General features: G+C 37.5%; 1 protein-coding gene across 1 annotated transcript in view; it reads right to left on the reverse strand.

Annotated features, from left to right (window-relative positions):
• SNTG2 (syntrophin gamma 2) overlaps window positions 1-18,784 on the reverse strand; it is a gene marked incomplete at its 3' end in the record, with an annotated part of 518,636 nt that overhangs the window by 77,960 nt on the left and 421,892 nt on the right. The window contains exon 12 of the mRNA XM_084623596.1: window positions 6,283-6,399. Coding sequence (XP_084479722.1) covers window positions 6,283-6,399 — 117 coding nt within the window. The remainder of the gene's footprint in view (window positions 1-6,282; window positions 6,400-18,784) is intronic.

Below are 18,784 nucleotides of genomic sequence, written 5' to 3' on the forward strand. Positions count from 1 at the left end.
CCTGAATTGTCACTTCTTGTTCTTTTCTTTTTAAAATCTCTACAAAGCATAAAGAGGGGCAGGAGTGGGTGCCATAATAGAAAGAAATCTTGTTTTAAAACTGATTGGGAAGATGGGAGTACATCACAAAGAGGAAGTGAGGTGAATTCATTTTATTATTAAAATAAGCTTTCCTTGCAAAATAATGTTAACAATAGGAGGGGTCCTCTGCTTTTGTCCCTCATCTTTATATTACTGGGATGTACCATGCAACCTTTGATCTTGTATAGCTGGGAACTGGGGTACTGCCTTATAAAAATGGAACCTTTCCAGCATCCCTTAATTATAACTGGGCTCTTAAAATTTTTCTAAAGTAAACAAAATTAAAATGAATTAAAAACAATTAGAAGTGGAAACTACCTAATAATAGCACATAGAGCATATTGTGTAATCACATTTCTTTGGTGTTTTATTTACATATTATAAGGTCTAAATAGCAAGAACTCAGACAGAGTCAATCAGCTATAGTAAAAAACCATACTTTTTAGCCCTTAATTATTCTCTTGAGCCAACCATGACTACAGAGAAATTGTCAAGTCTTATAATTTCCAGTGCCTTGAAGGTTCCCCTCCCACACTTGAGAGACCTCTTTGGTAACATTCATGGTACCAGATATATTTTTAACTACTTTTTGTAAAGGCAGAATAAAACTTGTTATCTGTAAACTGTCAGATTTTGTCCTGAACCCCAATAAAACAGCCCTTCAAATGACCTGACGGGCATATCAAGTCATATAGACATTTTAGTCCCAGGAGCAAAATCTATTGGAGAGTTCACTGAAAGCTAAATACATCTCTATTGTAAGCCCATTTTTGTTATCTTCTGACAAATGTTGACATTTTAATACAACCACTGTATTAATCAGATTTTAAACCAATTTTCCTCTATCTAATGCCTTTTCAGGACATTAAATTATTATGGTAAATTTCCTAATTATGGCAGGGTACCTAGACTAAAACATTTTGATTTTAATAATAAAATTCAAAAGGTTTCAATCCGGCCTCCATTTGTGCCCAGGCAACTTTGTGTTTACACATGGTTAAGTATTCTCTTTAATAAACATATGTAGGTGACTGATTTTGTCTCGTCTATGGGCAAGTGTTTGGCTTTGTACTGGTAAATTCTATCACATGCCTGTGCAAAAGAAAGAACCCAGCAGCAACAGGTGATGGTGATTGAAACACACAAGAGAAAAGTATGCATGAACAAATGCAAGACACTTTTGGAAAATGTGGCTCTGAGGCTCAAACAAGTGCAAGTTCATGAGATTTTTTCCAGCATCAGAGAAATCCAATAATACTACTTGCAGTATTAGGGAACAAAGACAGAAGATGCATGTTGGAAAATCTATGATGATCACTCAATCTTTGTTTATGATCTAGGAATTAGAATCCCCAAGGTCTGTACTTCATAGTCTATTGCATACAACTTGTTCTCTGGTGATATTGTTGTAAGCAAGTCTGCTTATTTTAGATATTGATTTTTATGTCTAAACCTGACCATTTTTTGCAAACTGTTATGTTGACCATGTAGGGACAATATCTGATAACACACATTGACATTACCATGGCCACACTGTAGCACTCCTGGATGAATAATATATAGGGCTGTTGATTAATCGCAGTTAACTCATGAGATTAACTAAAAAAAATTAATTGCGATTAATTGCACTGTTAAACAATAGAATACCAATTGAAATTTATTAAATATTTTTGGATGTTTTCCTACATTTTCAAATATATTGATTTATATTTCAACACAGAATACAAAGTGTACTTACTTTATATTTATTTTTGATTACAAGCATTTGCACCATAAAAAAAGAAAAGAAATATTATTTTTCAATTCACCTTATACAAATACACCGGACCCTCGCTAGAATGCGGGGTTTGGGATCCATGGGCCGCACCGCGTTAACGCGGGGACCACATTATAACAGGGGCTGTGTTACCATGGATCCCAATTGAAATATTTAAATTTGGGATCTATCGCCACGACCGTGCTATATGCAAATCTGCGCTCTAGCGATGCACGCTCTAGCAAGGGTCCGCTGTACTGTAGTGCAATCTCTTTATCATGAAAGTGCCACTTACAAGTGTAGGGTTTTTTGTTACATAACTGCACTCAAAAACAAACCAATGTAAAACTTTTGAGCCTACAAGTCCACTCAGTTCTACTTCTTGTTCAGCCAATCGCTAAGAGAAACAAGTTTGTTTATATTTACTGGAGACAATGCTGCCCACTTCATAATTCCAGTGTCACCTGAAAGTGAGAACAGGCATTCTCATGGCACTGTTGTACTTAGCATTGCAAGATATTTACGTGCCAGATGGCTATAATGTGTTAATTAAATTTGTGACTGAACTCCTAGGGGGAGAATTGCATGTCTCCTGCTCTGTTTTACCCACATTTTGCCATATATTTCATGTTATAGCTGTCTTGGATGATGACCTAGCACATGCTGTTCATTTTAAGAACACTTTCATTGCAAATTTGACAAAATGCAAAGAAGATACCAAAGTGAAATTTCTAAAGATAGCTACAGAACTTGACTGAAGATTTATGAATCTGAAGTGCCTTCCAAAATCTGAGAGAGATGAGGTGTGGAGTATGCTTTCAGAAGTCTTAAAAGAGCAACACTCTGATGTGGGAACTACAGAACTCGAACCACCAAAAAAGAAAATCAACAGTCTTCTGGTGGCATCTGACTCAGATGATGAAAATGAACATGTGTCGGTCTGCACTGCTTTGGATTGTTATCGAGCAGATCCCATCATCAGCATGGATGCATGTCTTCTGGAATGGTGGTTGAATGGTCCCATGTCCCATATGAAGGCACATATGAATCTTTAGTGCATCTGGCATGTAAATATCTTGCCATACTAGCTACAACAGTGCCATGTGGATGACTGTTCTGACTTTCAGGTGACATTGTAAACAAGAAGCAGGCAGCATTATCTTCTGCAAATGTAAACAAACTTGTTTTTCTGAGTGATTGGCTGAACAGGAAGTAGGACTGATTGGACTTGTAAGTTCTAATGTTTTACATTGTTTTATTTTTGAATGCAGTTATTTTTGTACATAAGTCTACATTTGTAAGTTCAGCTTTCATGATAAAGAGATTGCACTACAGTATTTGTATTAGGTGAATTGAAAAATACTATATCTTTTGTTTTTTACAATGCAAATATTTGTAATAAAAATAAATTTAAAGTGAGCACTGTACACTTTGTATTCTGTTTTGTAATTGAAATCAATATATTTGAAAATGTATAAAACATCCAAAAAAATTTAAATCAATGGTATTCTATTATTAACAGCACAATGAAACACGATTAGTTTTTTTAATCGTGCAATTAACCGCAAATAATCTTTTTAATTGCTTGACAGACCTAATAATAAGCAAAGCAAATATAAGAAGATTGATCAAAGCTTTCAGTTATTTAAAGATTTTGCTGTGTAGGTACCAAACTAATCAAGGAATATAATTTTCCCTTTCCATGGATTTTTTTTTTCACAAGTCTGGACACAGTTCCTGAAATTTAGATAAGACCTTATCTTTCATACATTTTATCCATCAAGGTAGACAGTGTAGATGCTTAACTAAGGTAGCTATAATTCAACTTTCATAAACATGCTGATATTCATAAACAAAATTTCCTTTGACATATTCTTGCCAAGATGATGATCTGTCATTTGCAGAAACTATTTTAGCAGAGCAGAGCTCCACAGCGAGTAGCCTTTCAATTGCTAACCATCACTGGACCCGAACCTTTATGAAGTATTTCTTCTGAGTTCTGCTATGGGTTATTTTCATGAAAATATGTCAGCTCTGTTCAAATCCAAGTACGATTTACACTCCATTTACAGATAGGACTAGAACAAGAATAAAAACTGTAGTGGACATGCCTGATATAAATGAGCAATAAAGCTGTGAACAGGATCCTCAAGATTAAAGATAGTCATTTTATCAGATAGCCCGAATTTGTATATTTAAATCAAAATACACACTGTAACATAATTTTAAATATAAAGTGCTTGCCTGCTGATGTATAGCAGTACAGCATAACGGCAACGTGATTAAAATAGAACATAATAACTACCCTCCTAAAATTTAAGCAAACCAATCACAGGAATACATTTGTTTGTGGCACAACAGTTAATTGTTGTTGGAGTTATCTTAATGTTACACTCAGGATTTTCACTTTATATAGGCCATAAACAATAGGAATAATATTATTAGAGGGTTTTTTTTAAAAAAGCTATTAGAGTTGAGCCAAAGGGTCAAAGGGGGAATCCAAAATTGGAGTGGCACAGAGTTACACATTTTGGGGCCATTATACATGTAGAGGCCAGATGTGAAATTTGGATCTGGATCCAGGTTGAAATTGTGAACCTCCAGTGTTCGGGTTTGTTGGATCCTGCCACTTTCCAATTGCTTATTACTTTATTATTAATTATGATTATTATTACTTATACAACAATAAAAAAGTAATGGATATTTAGACTAAAGAAATAAACATTGTCTGAGAACCGCCCTATGAGTGAGTGGTAGAGCCACTCACATAACATGGCATTTGTGACATGAATAAAAAACAGAAAAACTGTTCATTGAGCTTTAGAATTTACCTATTTAGTCATTTATATCATACTCATTACTACAGTGTCTGATCAATGGGCATGAACATGACATTAATATAAGATGCCACCTTAGTTATCTTGTTTACTTTTTCACAGGGAGCAATACCACTACAGAAACTCTCCAGAAACATGGCAGTGAAGTAGATATATCAAGATAATGCGGGGAAAATGCTACAATACATTTATTCTCACTTATTTGATATCAGCAGAGAGCTGAATTTTGATAAATTAACTAGTTTATCTTCAATTTGTATCACTGAGATGAATAGTTTTAACTATATTGAATATTCCCCTTCTACAATAGGTCTGAAAGTCATAATTAAGATTCATAAAAGACTGTCATTGTGTGTTGTATTATTTATTGGCTTAATGTTTTCTTTCTGCTTTATTGTCTTTTAACTAGAAACAGATACAATAGGTTAACTGATTTAAATAGTAGTCTCTGAGCTGAGGTGTTTTTTAATTTACTTGCATTTGAGAGATCAGGATTTAATTTTAAATTGAGTCCTTCACATCTAGTTTTTGTTAACTCCAAATTAAGCAAAAGATTGGTACTTGGCCATTTTTGACCCCCTGATGGTACTAATGTAATAGGATCATTTGGCCTTGAACTGTAGCATAGCGCAAGAGGGACTGTGTTATTGATTGCTACTGTCTAAGGTTCATAAATCATCCTATCTCTCACTTTACCATACTCCAGTAAGACGGTTTACATTTAAAGTGCCTGGATTTGCTCCTATTTCACCTGAAAGCAATGGAAGTTATACTGTTGACTTCAGTGGGGGCATAAATAGGCAGTTTATTTGCAGCTGTTTTTTAATGTTCCTTTTTGTTCTTTACAATTTTTTTTTCCTGAGAGCAACAGCACTCTATTGTATAAGTGGAAGAAACAGAAGAATAGGAAGGTTATGATGTGGTATGGTATGGATTCTTTTGAGATTTTTAGAATGCTCTAATTTATTTTTATTCAGTTTCTTTCAGTGAAATTTTAGTACTCTTGAAAGGTACGGGATTAGTCAACTGCGGAGACTGAGGTCCTCCATTTTATCTACAGAAAAAGTACAACTCTGACAGTACCACTACACGTTATCTTACACTACCTCACCGGTATGCTGTAACCTTTGGGGAATGTCTCATGCCTAGGAGGCGGTGTAGGGATAATTCATCCCCTGTGAACGTTCAACACATCACCTTTTGGCAAAGATCAACACTCGTTAGTGCTAACTGTGATATGGACTCCTTTCTTAAAGGAGCTAGAGTAAGTACCAGCTCATTTCACATACAGGTAGGCATCAGAGCAAATGTAAGATAGCAAATTTTGGTCACAACCAACTTGAGGGGAATTTGAACCAGTGCCTTAAAAACAAAAGCTCTGTGTCCCATTAACAATCCAGTTTTCCCAGAACTTTATGGCTGGGATTATCAAAAGCGCCTCAGGAATGGCAAATTGCAATTCAATAGGATTTGGGTGCCTAACTCTCTTAGGCTTATTTGAAAATCTCAGCCTAAACCTTTATTTAGTAGGAAAGAATTCATTTCCAGTGCTTACAAAAGGATTGCACCAGTAATCGAAACCTTACAAAAAATAAATTGATTTCTTACCGGTGGAGTGCTGAAAATGTAGAAGGATGAACCCTTCAGTGCCAGGAACTTGTATTTGTAGACTTGAGATGAATCAGTTCCCTCGAGTCTTTCATTCACCCAGCCCATATGAATAATCTGCAGAGTAAAACCTTTGAAAAATTAGAACTCAAACTTCAACAGCAGCATAATATACCCTTTACATAGGAGTTCTCCCTCTCCCTAGAACACAACTCAGTTAATGGAGGGCAGCGGCCTTAGATTTGAAACCTGTTGTCCCATCCTCCCCTTTGCCTTCCTCAGCCCTGCTCCCTAAATTATACTCCATGCTAGTGTGTAGGGAGCTCCCCTAGAGGTGTGATCCATATTGCACAGGCTCTCTGAATCCTTTCTGCCCTGTGCAGCAGTATCACATTGATATCCTGTGTGTTGAGTGTGTGCTTCAGCTATGAGGGAAAGTGGATGGGACTGGACCCATAAATATTAAGGATAGGGAAACTTATTCTGATAAAAAAGCTGTCCAAATCTTTTCCCACACTTCAACCCAGCCATTTAGGGTGGTTCCAAAAATGTCACTTATTTAACGCTCTATGCGCTGCTGCAATTTCTGGTTTTTGCCAGGATCTGAAATAGCGATATTGAAATATTACAAGAAGGCTGTTCCCACAGTATTTGTGGCCCAGTGAAAACCGGGCAGCACTAGTAATTCTATGAGAGTTGCTTCTAAACAAAAGACACGTGGATAAGTCCATAGGCTTATCTGAAACCAAGTGGTTCACTAGATATTGAAGTTTGCCCATAACTAAAAGAATTATATCACATTCTCTTCTTCCAGGGGGTTTACACTTGCATACATTTCTTCAAATGAGAACTGTAGGTGTTTCTGTGCTGGTAGAATCAAATTCCAAGGGCTTTTGTTGCTCATCTCACAAATGTTTGATTTACTTTAAAGTTATTACAAATAAATTTGTAATTATTTTACAATTATTTTAAAAGTTGTTTAAGTAAGATTTTATTATCTCTTTCTGAGCTAGATAAACCCTGAAGAACCACATTCTAGCACAGTGCTAGTACACTAGCTGGTATGTTTAATTTCACATCACCATGCTCACTATATGGCCTTTAATATGCCTTGAAATATTTATCTGGCTTCAATTATAGTGCTCTGCAAATCTTCAAATGTAAATGGCCAATCTTGATGCCCTTGCTGAGTTTTTGTACTCAGCATGGAATTTCCAAAGTACCTAAGTAACTGACGAGCACAAGTTCCACGGCACTTCTGAAATCTCGCCCTCAGCCCGCACACAACACAGAACCTTACTTGAAACCAGTGGGAATTTAGCCTGAGTAAGGGATGCATTAACATGTGTAGAAACTTCAGGATTCATCCCCAAGTGAGATTCGAAGAGAAGAAGTGACTCATTTGTATTATGAAATTAAGATAAACTTTTGAATGTGACCAGAGCATGGAGCTGAAACAATGTACAGTAAGAGCACAGACTGAACTCAGAAACACATTGCTGTGGTCACATTTTTATCTTAGCATGACTCATACATTGTTGTCTAGCTCTGTTATTTAATACATAATTATCTCTGCTATCAGTTAACTTATTTTAAAAAATATTCTATACCAACATAGTGCTATTGCTTCTCTACTCTCTTCTACTGAACAATAACTTTCATTAAAATGTTAATGTTGTAGGAAACAGTGCAGTAAATACAGTAGACCTTCCAATTCTCACTTTGCTATTGTGTAAACTCAATAATTCTCACCAAAATATTGCTTCACCACTCACCAGCACAGCTTTAATAACTGAATGCTCACACACTTCATTACTTTAACAAAATATACCACAGTACTGCTCAGACTCTCCTACAAACAATAGCACAGATTGCTTAAACTTGCATGTCATTATCATAATAAATAAAGGGCAATAGCCAAAACAAAGGAACAAAGTACATTTTGTGATGCCAGATCCTTGATATTTTTTACAATCATATTTTTTGCTAATTTGCTAACCTTGTTAACCCACATTGGGTTTCCCAGTCATTATTGGAAAGTAAATTAGATACTATTACAGAGTCAAAGATAGAGTGCTGTGAATGATAATAATTTGCAGTTCTAATGACCCCCTTTCAAATCTAAGGATCTCAAAGCTTCATAATAATTGCTAGGGAAAATGGGACATAGTCAGACAATGTAACATGCTCAGGTCATACTTCAAATCAAATATTGCAGAGCCAACAAAATTATAGCTACATCTCCTATATCTCAATCCTGTTCCTTTAAAACAGTAGATCGAGGAAAAGAGGTTGTTTTTGTTTAAGGTTCGGACAGGGAAATCAGAAGACTGATATTCTATTTCTGGTCCTTCACATAGTTCATGTGTGAACTTGGATAAGACACTTACCCTCTTTATGGCTATGTCTTCACTGAAGAAAAAAAAAAGGAACATGTTTACATTGAGGAAGTTATCTTGATGTAAAATCCCAGTAGTGACAAGACACTAGTTTATACTTCAGTGTAGCTAGGCAAGATAAATCCCAGGTGGGGGAATATAGTGTTGGCCTTGACAAGCTGCACTGAGGTTAAAACCTACCTGTGCCTTATCTCCAGGAGGATTTTATACCAAGATAGTTATCTCAATTTGCCTATCCCAGTGTAAGAACACACCTTTTTTGCAGTGAAGATATGGCATGTGCCACAATTTCCTCTCTGTATATGGATATCACAGAGTTGTGAGGACTGCATCTTTAGTATTTGTAAAGTGTTCTGAGATCCTTGAATGCAAGATGTTATAGAAGTGCAAAGTATTATGACTCCAGTCGAGCACTTAAGAAATCCCATTCCTATTTAGCAAAACACTTAAGCATATATTTTAATTTTAAGCACAGGCTTAACGTTCACTGTGCTTTGTTGAAGAGGGAATGATTTAGGCACGTGCTTAAGTGCTTTTACTGAACCGGTGCCTGTATTATTATTCCATGTTACTGTGATGGTTAGTGTCAAAAGATTTGGTTTGAATACATCCTTCTCCATGACATACCCAGACTCTCAATTGTCTGCAAACTTTGGATTGAAGTCTCATGGTAAGATGGTCACTTTGATTTCAACTCCATATGCAGCACAGAGAAGTGCATAGGTACTAAGAAAAGAAAAACTACTCAAATAGTAGTTAACTGGACTTTGATCTGGTTCAATTCAAATTTCCAGTACATATTCAAGTCAGTTTTTATTTAACTCAAACTGATTTTCTCCTTCCTTTTAATAAACAATTTATTTATATCATTTAAATGGCGAAATTCTGCTTGCACGAGTCTTTGCAGAATCAGAGAATAATGGTGTGTTTATAATGCTGTAAACACAATAAAAGATTTTAGAAATCTAATCACTGTGCCTGATTTGTTAGTGCCAATCAGTAGATAACTAAATTTTGTCGTTATGTTCTTACAATTTTGCATCTACAACTGATTTTTCACTCAGAATGTTGGCACACTGCTAAAAGCCATTTTGTTACATTTTAGTTCAAAAAGCAGGGGAAAACTCATTTGAATTCAATTAAAGCTACCCAAATATGCACTCAAAATTTGAACTGAACGTACACATCAGTTGGACTACTCACTTAAATTTATGCACGTGCTGAAGTTTTTGCTGGAATGGGCATAGAGGGCAGGCTGAGGCCATTTGAAAATGTGGTCCTTTTATTAGCTGAATTATTTCTGAACTCTAATATCATCCATTTAATTTATAATGGAAGCAAACAGATGGATGATCACAAGGTGGACTAATGACTCTACTCTATCAAAGTCTATAGAAAATCAAACACACAGCAATACCTCAATTACATTTCAAACACACTGGACTGCAGAAAATATTCCATAGTGCCCAGTTTGCTTGATTGAAATAGTCCTCAAAATTAACAGCTCAAAATGATAAAAAATAATTAGTTATGACAGCTAAGTTTTATATGCATAACAATGTATGTACAAACCAGATATTGTAGAGCTACAGCTCCAAGAAACAAAAGAAAAGCCACCAAGCAGAAAGCCAAATAGAAGAATATTACAAAAGTAAATAGCGATTGTACCCTTAAAAGGTAGTTGAAAATGAAGAAAAAGAAATGTTTTGTCTCCCATACTCGATGATAGTTCCCTAGACATGCCAGAAAATGATTAAGTGACTTTCAATTTTCAGTAAAAAACAAAACAAAACAACAAAAAAAGAGCAGCAATTATTTAACTTCACTTTGTCAAAAGATCCTGGGGGAAAAAAAGTAATTTTTTGTGCTGTAAAGTAGAAGTGAAAGTATTGCTTTGCAGACTTATGCCATTTCATATAAAATAATACAAAAATTTATCTGGTAAACCTGGGAGGTGAGTTAAAGCCTTATATAAATTAGAACACGACCAATGACTTTAAAGTTTCTGAACTGAGGGCTGTCATCAAAATAGCATCAGACACTTAACTTCAGTGACTGTTAGCTGTGAGTAAACAGAATTCAGAATTTCCTGGCATTTATAAAATATATTCATTCATTGGATGCCTAAATCAATAAATGTTAATAATGAATCCATATTTTCTTAATGAAGTGATGAATAAGGAGCAAAAAATAAACTGTTCCATACATTCAAAAGAATTCCCTCATCAGACTTTTACTGCTGATTTAATGTGTGTGTGCGTGTATGTATACACACACACTGAAGAGGCTACAGTATAGCAAAATGATGTACAATTTTTTGTTAGGCATCTTGCTATGATAAAAATTAAGAAGGCAAATAAAATTATATCTCGGGTCCTTTGTTTGATCTTTTTATTCAAATACAAATTATCAGTTAGCAACAGCAGTTTTTTTAAAAGAGATATTATGGGAAATAAATTAGTAGCTGCTTTTGCATCTCTATTATGGTGCATGTCTCAAGAAAATAAACAAATGGCAATCAAAGCTAGATAGATTTCTAAAACACTTGATATATATAAAAAATCAACATTGTAAATGCTGGAATAATAATTATATAATGGTGACAGGTTTCAGAGTGGTAGCCGTGTTAGTGTGTGTCAGCAAAAAACAAACAAACAAAGAGGAGTACTTGTGGCACCTTAAAAAAACTACAAAAAAAACTTTTGTAGTGATATTCAGGATGGCCCATTTCAAACAGTTGACAAGAAGGTCTGAGTAACAGCATGGGAAAAATTAGCATGGGGAAATAGCTTTTACTATTTGTGTAATGACCCATCCACTCCCAGTCTTTATTCAGGCCTAATTTAATGGTGTCCAGTTTGCAAATTAATTCCAATTCTGCAGTTTCTCATTGGAGTCTGTTTTTGAAGCTTTTTTGTTGGAGAATTGTGACTTTTAGGTCTGAAATTGAGTGACTAGGGAGGTTGAAGTGTTCTCTGACTTGTTTTTGAATGTTATAATTCTTGATGTCTGATTTGTGTCCATTTATTCTTTCACGTAGAGATTGTCCGGTTTGGCCAATGTACATGGCAGAGGGGCATGGCTGGCACAAACAAACAAACATTTTCTCCTGCTGATAATAGCCCACCTTAATTGACTAGTCTCATTACAATTGGTATGGCAACGCCCATTTGTTCATGTTCTCTGTGTGTATATATATATATATCTTCCTACTGTATTTTCCACTGCATGCTTCCGATGAAGTGGGTTTTAGCCCACGGAAGCTTATGCCCAAATAATTATATAATGGGTTATTTTAACTATCTCAAGATACACTGGTCTAACTGCCTATTGACACATGGATTGGACAAACAATTTATTAATACCATAAATAGTTGGTTTTCAGAGTTTCACAAACGACTCTTGTAACTCAATTCTATGAACCTTTAAAATGAAGATATTTAAACTATGAAGAAAACTATCACAAACTAGGATAAAGAGGAACTATTTTTTTAAAATCCTTAGTATCCATAGACAAACCAAAATTTATTTTAAAAAGGAGAAAGACGTATATAATTTTGAACAAACAGGAATAAAAACTACCATGGCTAAGCAGGAATAGGAATGCATAAGTATATAAGTCCTAAAAATGCATCCTTTGGAAATCTTGTTTGCTACCTTATGGTTGACAATAAATCTTTGTAGGATCGTGCTCCAAAAAGTCAAGAGCAGAGTCAATGTGCAAAAATCCTTGTCCCCCTTCCACTACATCTTTATTGAATGGGCGTTTCCAGAATTGTTTATTTTTGATGAAGGAAAGGTGAGTGCTTTGTGCACAATATTGGTCAGGTTATTTAAAACATAAAGATCATCACAGAGCAAGGCAAAGTTGACAAAGGTAGCAGGCAAGAGGGAGGCTATGGTGAAGACTGTTCTCAGTGGTATCAAATGACAGAACAAGTTGCAGTGGGGGAGGTTTAGGTTGGATATTAGGAAAAACTTTTTCACTAGGAGGGTGGTGAAGCACTGGAATGGATTACTTAGGGAGGTGGTGGAATCTCTTTCCTTGGAGGTTTTTAAGGTCAGGCTTGACAAAACCCTGGCTGGGCTAATTTAGTTGGGGACTGGTCCAGCTTTGAGCAGGGGGTTGGACTAGATGACCTCCTGAGGTCCCTTCCATATGATTCTATGGTTCTATGAAATGTAGAAGCCAAATAAGAATAAAAGATAAATGCAACCAGAATTTTTCTTAAATAATAAATAATAATAATAATAATAATAATAATAACAGCTTGGGGGAGGTGATCAGGAAGGTGAAAATTACAAAATCAGGAATGAGGCAGAATTGCTAGCAAGGTCTGACCCCAAGCAAATGCCTGTCCTCACTCCCAAAGCTCATTTTATCCCAGTCCTTTTTATTTCCTATTACCAAACATGAGTAAAAGAAACATCTATTTTTTTTTTAAATGACAGCTTAGACTGTGACATCACATGACTCCAGGAGATGGGACGCTAGTCATGTTCCTAATGAGTCTCTGCATTAATGCAACCCTGCACATCCACACGTAACCACTCCTCTTCAATTCATACAGCCCTCCCTTAGTTCTCACTTTCTCCCTCTGCCCCACTCCTTGTCAGTGCCTAATTTGTGCTGGGGCTGAGCCCTGGCACCTCTAGGCTTGGCAGTTCATAGCCACAGCACCTCTGGGCTCCCAGCCAGCCACCACCATTCTCCATACCATGCCATGACCTGCCCTGCTGCTGGTGGTGCTGAGCTGAATGCCCAGCCTGCAGATCCTACTCTCTGCTCACCCACCAGTGCTTAATTTGTGCCGGGGCTTGCTGAAGCTGAGCTCCGGCACTCTTTCCTTACAAATTAAGCACTGCCCCTTGTATACCTATGATCTCATTTTCTTCTTCTCTTACTGACTTCCCCTCCCCAAAACTTATTCATTCCCTCCCTACCACTCCCCTTCACTCTCTCACACACAACTTATTCTTCTCTCCTTTTCTCTCCTCATTACACACTCTCACTCACCCAGCCACTCTTTTCCCTCTCTCTTTCTGTTCCCCTCTGCAAACTCTCCCTCCCTTTCCCTGCTCTTCAGACAGGCACTCTCAATCTCTCTGCCTGGAGATTCTCCCACTCTTGTCTTTCTCTTCTTGCCACTCCTAAACTTTCAGTAGTTTACCTCAGTGTGAAGGAGAGAAGTCTGCTGCATAACAGCATAAAGCAGCCCTGCAAGATCTCTGTTTCCTCCTCCCCCTGCAGTTGTTGCAGGGACCCAGGGTTACACCAACAAGGAGTGTGTGTGTGGTGGGAGGGAATGGTTTGGTCCAGAAAAGCATCACACAGAGAAGCAGCAGCACATGTGTATATTTTAGTGGGAAAGGGCAGAAGCCTTTTGGTTTAGTCCCCACTCATAGGTAGGCAGAATTGAAAGGAGCCTTCCTAAAGAAGTGGAGGGACAAGTTGTGAGGGCAACATGTCCCGCCCATTTCCCCCAGTGATTGTACCTATGGAAGAGAAGCTGAAGGCAGAGACCAGGTGGAAAGCCAAATACAGAACATACTTCTAGATCCTAGACAATGGTAGCCCTGTACTGTTTATATTTGTTACTTTATCTAAAAAAACTTTAAGAGAGATTGAAGAAGTCTAGAGAAGATGCTTAGAAGTTTGGCAGGATATTGCAATGACTAGGGGGACATTTAATTTGAAAAGACATGACTTCAGTTGAAAAGTTCAAAATTATGAAGGAGAATTCATAATATGAAATAAGGGAACATTTGATTAAATTAAATGGGAGATCACAAAGGGAAATGCTTACTTCACACTACATATAATGAACCTCTGAACACAGTCACAATAACTTAACCAAACCCTGTGGCTGAATTGTAGTAGCCAATGACTACTAACCACATATGTATCTAGGGAAACTAAGGGCTCAATATTATCATTATCAAAGCCACATTTGGGGTTGGGTCATATCTCCCCTGCTTTTGTGGGAGTTAGGGGAAAAATTACTCTGAAAAAAAAACAATTCCTCTTAGATACTTGGAATGCAGAGAGAGTGCACTAACTGATTCAGGAGATGCAGAACATAGAATCATAGAATATCAGAGGTGGAAGGGACCTCAGGAGGTTATCTAGTCCAATACCCTGCTCAAAGCAGGACCAAGATATCTCCTTCTGCTGTGCTACTCCCAGTCGCAGGCAGGCCCCGCCATCAGCCTGCAGCCCAGAGTGGTAGGACCGTCTCAGTCAGACAGTGGTAGGAAAACAGCCAGACCTGTCAGATGTGTGCATATGAGAGGAACTAAAAGCACAGCTTGCCTTGTAACTGTGATGAATGCAATGATGGATGGGGTGGATTACCAAAGGGGGTGCAGGAATGGAGCAGTATTGTAATTCCCTAAGCCCTAAGCACAGGCAGTTACTTGGGCTGCACAGGAGATACTTTCCACCCATATACTTAACAGGCACAATCAGGATCCAAGATAATGGTAAGGCAATATATAATCAGACTGCAGCACATAATATGCTTATCACAGGGCAGTGGGAGGGATGATTTGCCACTGATTTACATGTACAATTCTCTTGCTGATGTGTGGGGAGCGAACCATTTTACACAGAGCATCAGGTATAAGCCATAGTTTAAGTAAGGATGGTTGATAGCTGACTTGATGGACCTTTGTTAGTGATCAATTAATACTTATTAAGAAAATAATCTATTTTATGTATCAGAGGGGTAGCTGTGTTAATCTGGATCTGTAAAAGCAGCAAAGAGTCCTGTGGCACCTTATAGACTAACAGACACATTGGAGCATAAGCTTTCGTGGGTGAATACCCTAAGTGGGTATTCACCCACGAAAGCTTATGCTCCAATACGTCTGTTAGCCTATAAGGTGCCACAGGATTCTTTGCCGAATCTATTTTATAAATCTTTTTGACAAGTTCACCAAAGCACATCAGTGTCATGTCTACTATTTTTAATACTTTTACATTTGTAAATTGTTCTATTAATTACATTGTGCATGGAATTTCTTATCCTTGGACATGATAATGGTCAAGATCATGTTTTGCAGCTACAGGGTTCATTGTACTGTTGAAAATTTGCTTGGTTAAATGCATAGATACTAAATAACATTTATAAATGCTGCTTTTAATTTTTATAATCCAGCGTAATATTGGTTAACTACCCATTCATGATTACATGTGTCTTGGTTATCTGTGCTTTTATAGATTCATAGTGACCTGTGCTTTTAGACTCCTTGTAGTCGCTTTCGAGTGCACCCTTCTAGAGACAGGTTTGGCTGCCTTCATGCAGCCCTACCACTCTTAAAATGAACCTCTGGGCTGCACCCTTTCCCTACCCTCCATGCTAATTTAACAAGCTCAACTGAGTTTGGCCTCTGTAAGCCCCTTTTCTCCATAAGTCAGACCAACGAGCCGATTAAAGTGATTCAAAAACAGGTTCGTCAAAACAAAGCATTATTTATTCTTTCACCCACAGGTGCAGAGCATGCAGAGCGCAAGTGTAAAACAAAATAGGCCTATACACACATTTCCCCTCACCAACAATTTAATCTTTCCTTGGAAGCTATGGTAAGCTCCATTCAGCCCAGTTACCCTCATCTCTAGGCTCAAGAAGCAGCCTGCTTGCTGCAGCTTCTGTCCGTGTTGACTCAGCCTGTGTATCAGCCTCAGTCTGCTGGCAACCTTTCTTCTCCTCCTCCCTCCCCTTCCTGCCTAGGCTAGTATCTTTAAGGTTTTAATATACCTTTTGATCCTAAAATCAGCCTGGGAAGAGTAAACTTTGCAAACCTAGCGCGTGACAGACCGGGGATTATTTCCCACTTAATGATTTCCCCAAGGACTCTTGGTATTCCCTAGGACAGCACCTTCTCTTTGCCATTGTTTAGTTTCCTGTTGGTTTTCTGCTTACAGCCTACTTTTGAGTTAAGTCTATGCATTCAGGCAGGATAATATCACACAGATAAAGTGCACACAATATTTATAAAAATATAATATACAGAACTTGTTCACTCTCCAAAACATGTCATAATATGTTTCTCTAATATTAAGAACATGTATCATTGTATCAATAATTTTAGCATATACAAGGCCAGATCCTCAGCAGCAGCTATGGAGTAGTCAGTGGAGGGAGGGCTGCACAGAAGAGTCCTTTCCTTATCCTGGTGTTCCTCTACTTCATGCTGGCTTCATGCACATTTGAGAAACAATTTGTACTTGTTGCCCCCGGCCTCATGACCGTTGGTCATTACTGGGATGCAAGGGAGTCCCAGCCACACCTTGTGCACTAATAGCTGTGAGAGGTGGAAGCATAGGGTTAGCTATAGTGGCATCTATAAAACCCAAAAGTCACCTATGCATGGGAGAGCCTATGTAGAATGAATCAAATTAGTTTAGGGTTGCTTTATGCTAGAGGACAATGAAAAGCATTCAGAGTGCGGCTCCAACTCAGGGCCAGTAAGTACAACACACAAGTGTGACAAATATTGTGGCCTTTTGATGCAGTTAAACTTTTACTTTGAAGGCTTATTTTCTCCTGTTACTGTTTAGTGAAAATTTCCTTATGCATCCAATAAAGATAAGACCTTTTCTCCGGTTTTCATGGTTAAGCTCATCTATCATATTCTGGAGATCACATATGTTGGATACCAACAAAACAAGATTCAGAGTGTCGGAATCTAAGTATGTTTCTCCTCTCTAACCCCTTTCTGTTCAGTTCAATCTGTAGAAAATGTTTTTGAAATAAATCATAAATAGTCTTTGCTTTGATAAAGACTGTCACAACCTTTTATCTCTTTGTAGTTTTATTCCCCCCCTCTGTATTTTTCCCTAACATCTTCCCTTGCTAATACCTCACAGTCCCAGCCACTGTGTGTTTGTTATTTAATTCTCATGCAAGTCATGCTTTGATGTACTTTCTACCAGAAATCAGAATTAATTTTCCAAATTGAGTGTAAATGTTCATTCTTATTATTTTCATATAACCTAGGTTTATTTCTGTTCTGTTTATGCTGATCACTTATGCTCCCTCTCTCCCCCCAGACTGTGGTTAGTATCTCAGCAGTCTGTGGTCATAATCTATTTAACTGTTTGTGATTTCTCATCTTTAGTTCTTCCTATGACTTGCACATTACTTGAGGCCAGATTCTGCTTACTAAGGTTGAGTGGTAACTAACTTATTTTAAATAAATAAGGCAACTTGTGAAGTAAGGTACTATTCAATCTGAGTAGGCATGGCAAAATTGGCCCTTGGTTATGTTCTTTTTCTTAGCTCTATCTATTTAACCAGTACTAAAAGCAGCATAAAGTAAACCTAAAAAGTTGTTCTCCTCCTGACTAACCAAAGGGTCAGATTGCCTCCTCCTCCACAGTGGAGGAAATGAAAATTTCCTCAATCCTCAGCTTGACCAAGAGAGGCACTGAAGTAGAAAGCAAAACCCATGCTTCCTTTAGATCATATAAAGGACCACACATGCATGCTGTGCAAAAGTATTAAATTTTGTTTGACTCCAGTTTTGGCTGTGGAAGCTTCGGATAGGAAAGATGCCAAGGGAAGAGTCCAGTGCCATGGAGCTGAGTGGAGGGACAGTATGTCCCCGAGGCAATGTGGAGGAACAGTCTTTGTGCAGGCATCTCTCTCATCTAGCAGCTCTTCTATGATCCAAGGCATCTGGAGGCTGAATCTCCCTCCCCATGACAGAAGAGTACAGAGAAAATGTGAGGAGAACTCCCAGTTTCCAGCCTCCAATGTGGGTTTTTCTCCACAGGGAATTTTTTTTGGGGGGGCTTATTGCTGTTGTGCTTTGCAACTTCAAAAATGTGAGCCAATATCAGCTGACTCACAAACCCCAAAGTCTTTCTGATATGAGGGGAGATTTCTGGAATGTTAATTCACATGATTAGAAGTTTGAGAGTATTTTCTGAAACTCAGTAGTCTCTCATTTATCTGAGTGAAGAAAGTGAGATCTAGTGAAATCACAGAACTGCAAGCTAAGATTTCCTGAGTCGAATGAGTCAAATTTCGATGAGTCGAAAAAATAGTAAATATGGCAGGCGACCAGCTTGGCTTAACGGTGAAATCCTAGCGGCT

The sequence above is a fragment of the Lepidochelys olivacea genome, assembly GCF_965140295.1.
Source record: "Lepidochelys olivacea isolate rLepOli2 genome assembly, chromosome: 3".
NCBI lineage: Eukaryota > Metazoa > Chordata > Testudines > Cheloniidae > Lepidochelys > Lepidochelys olivacea.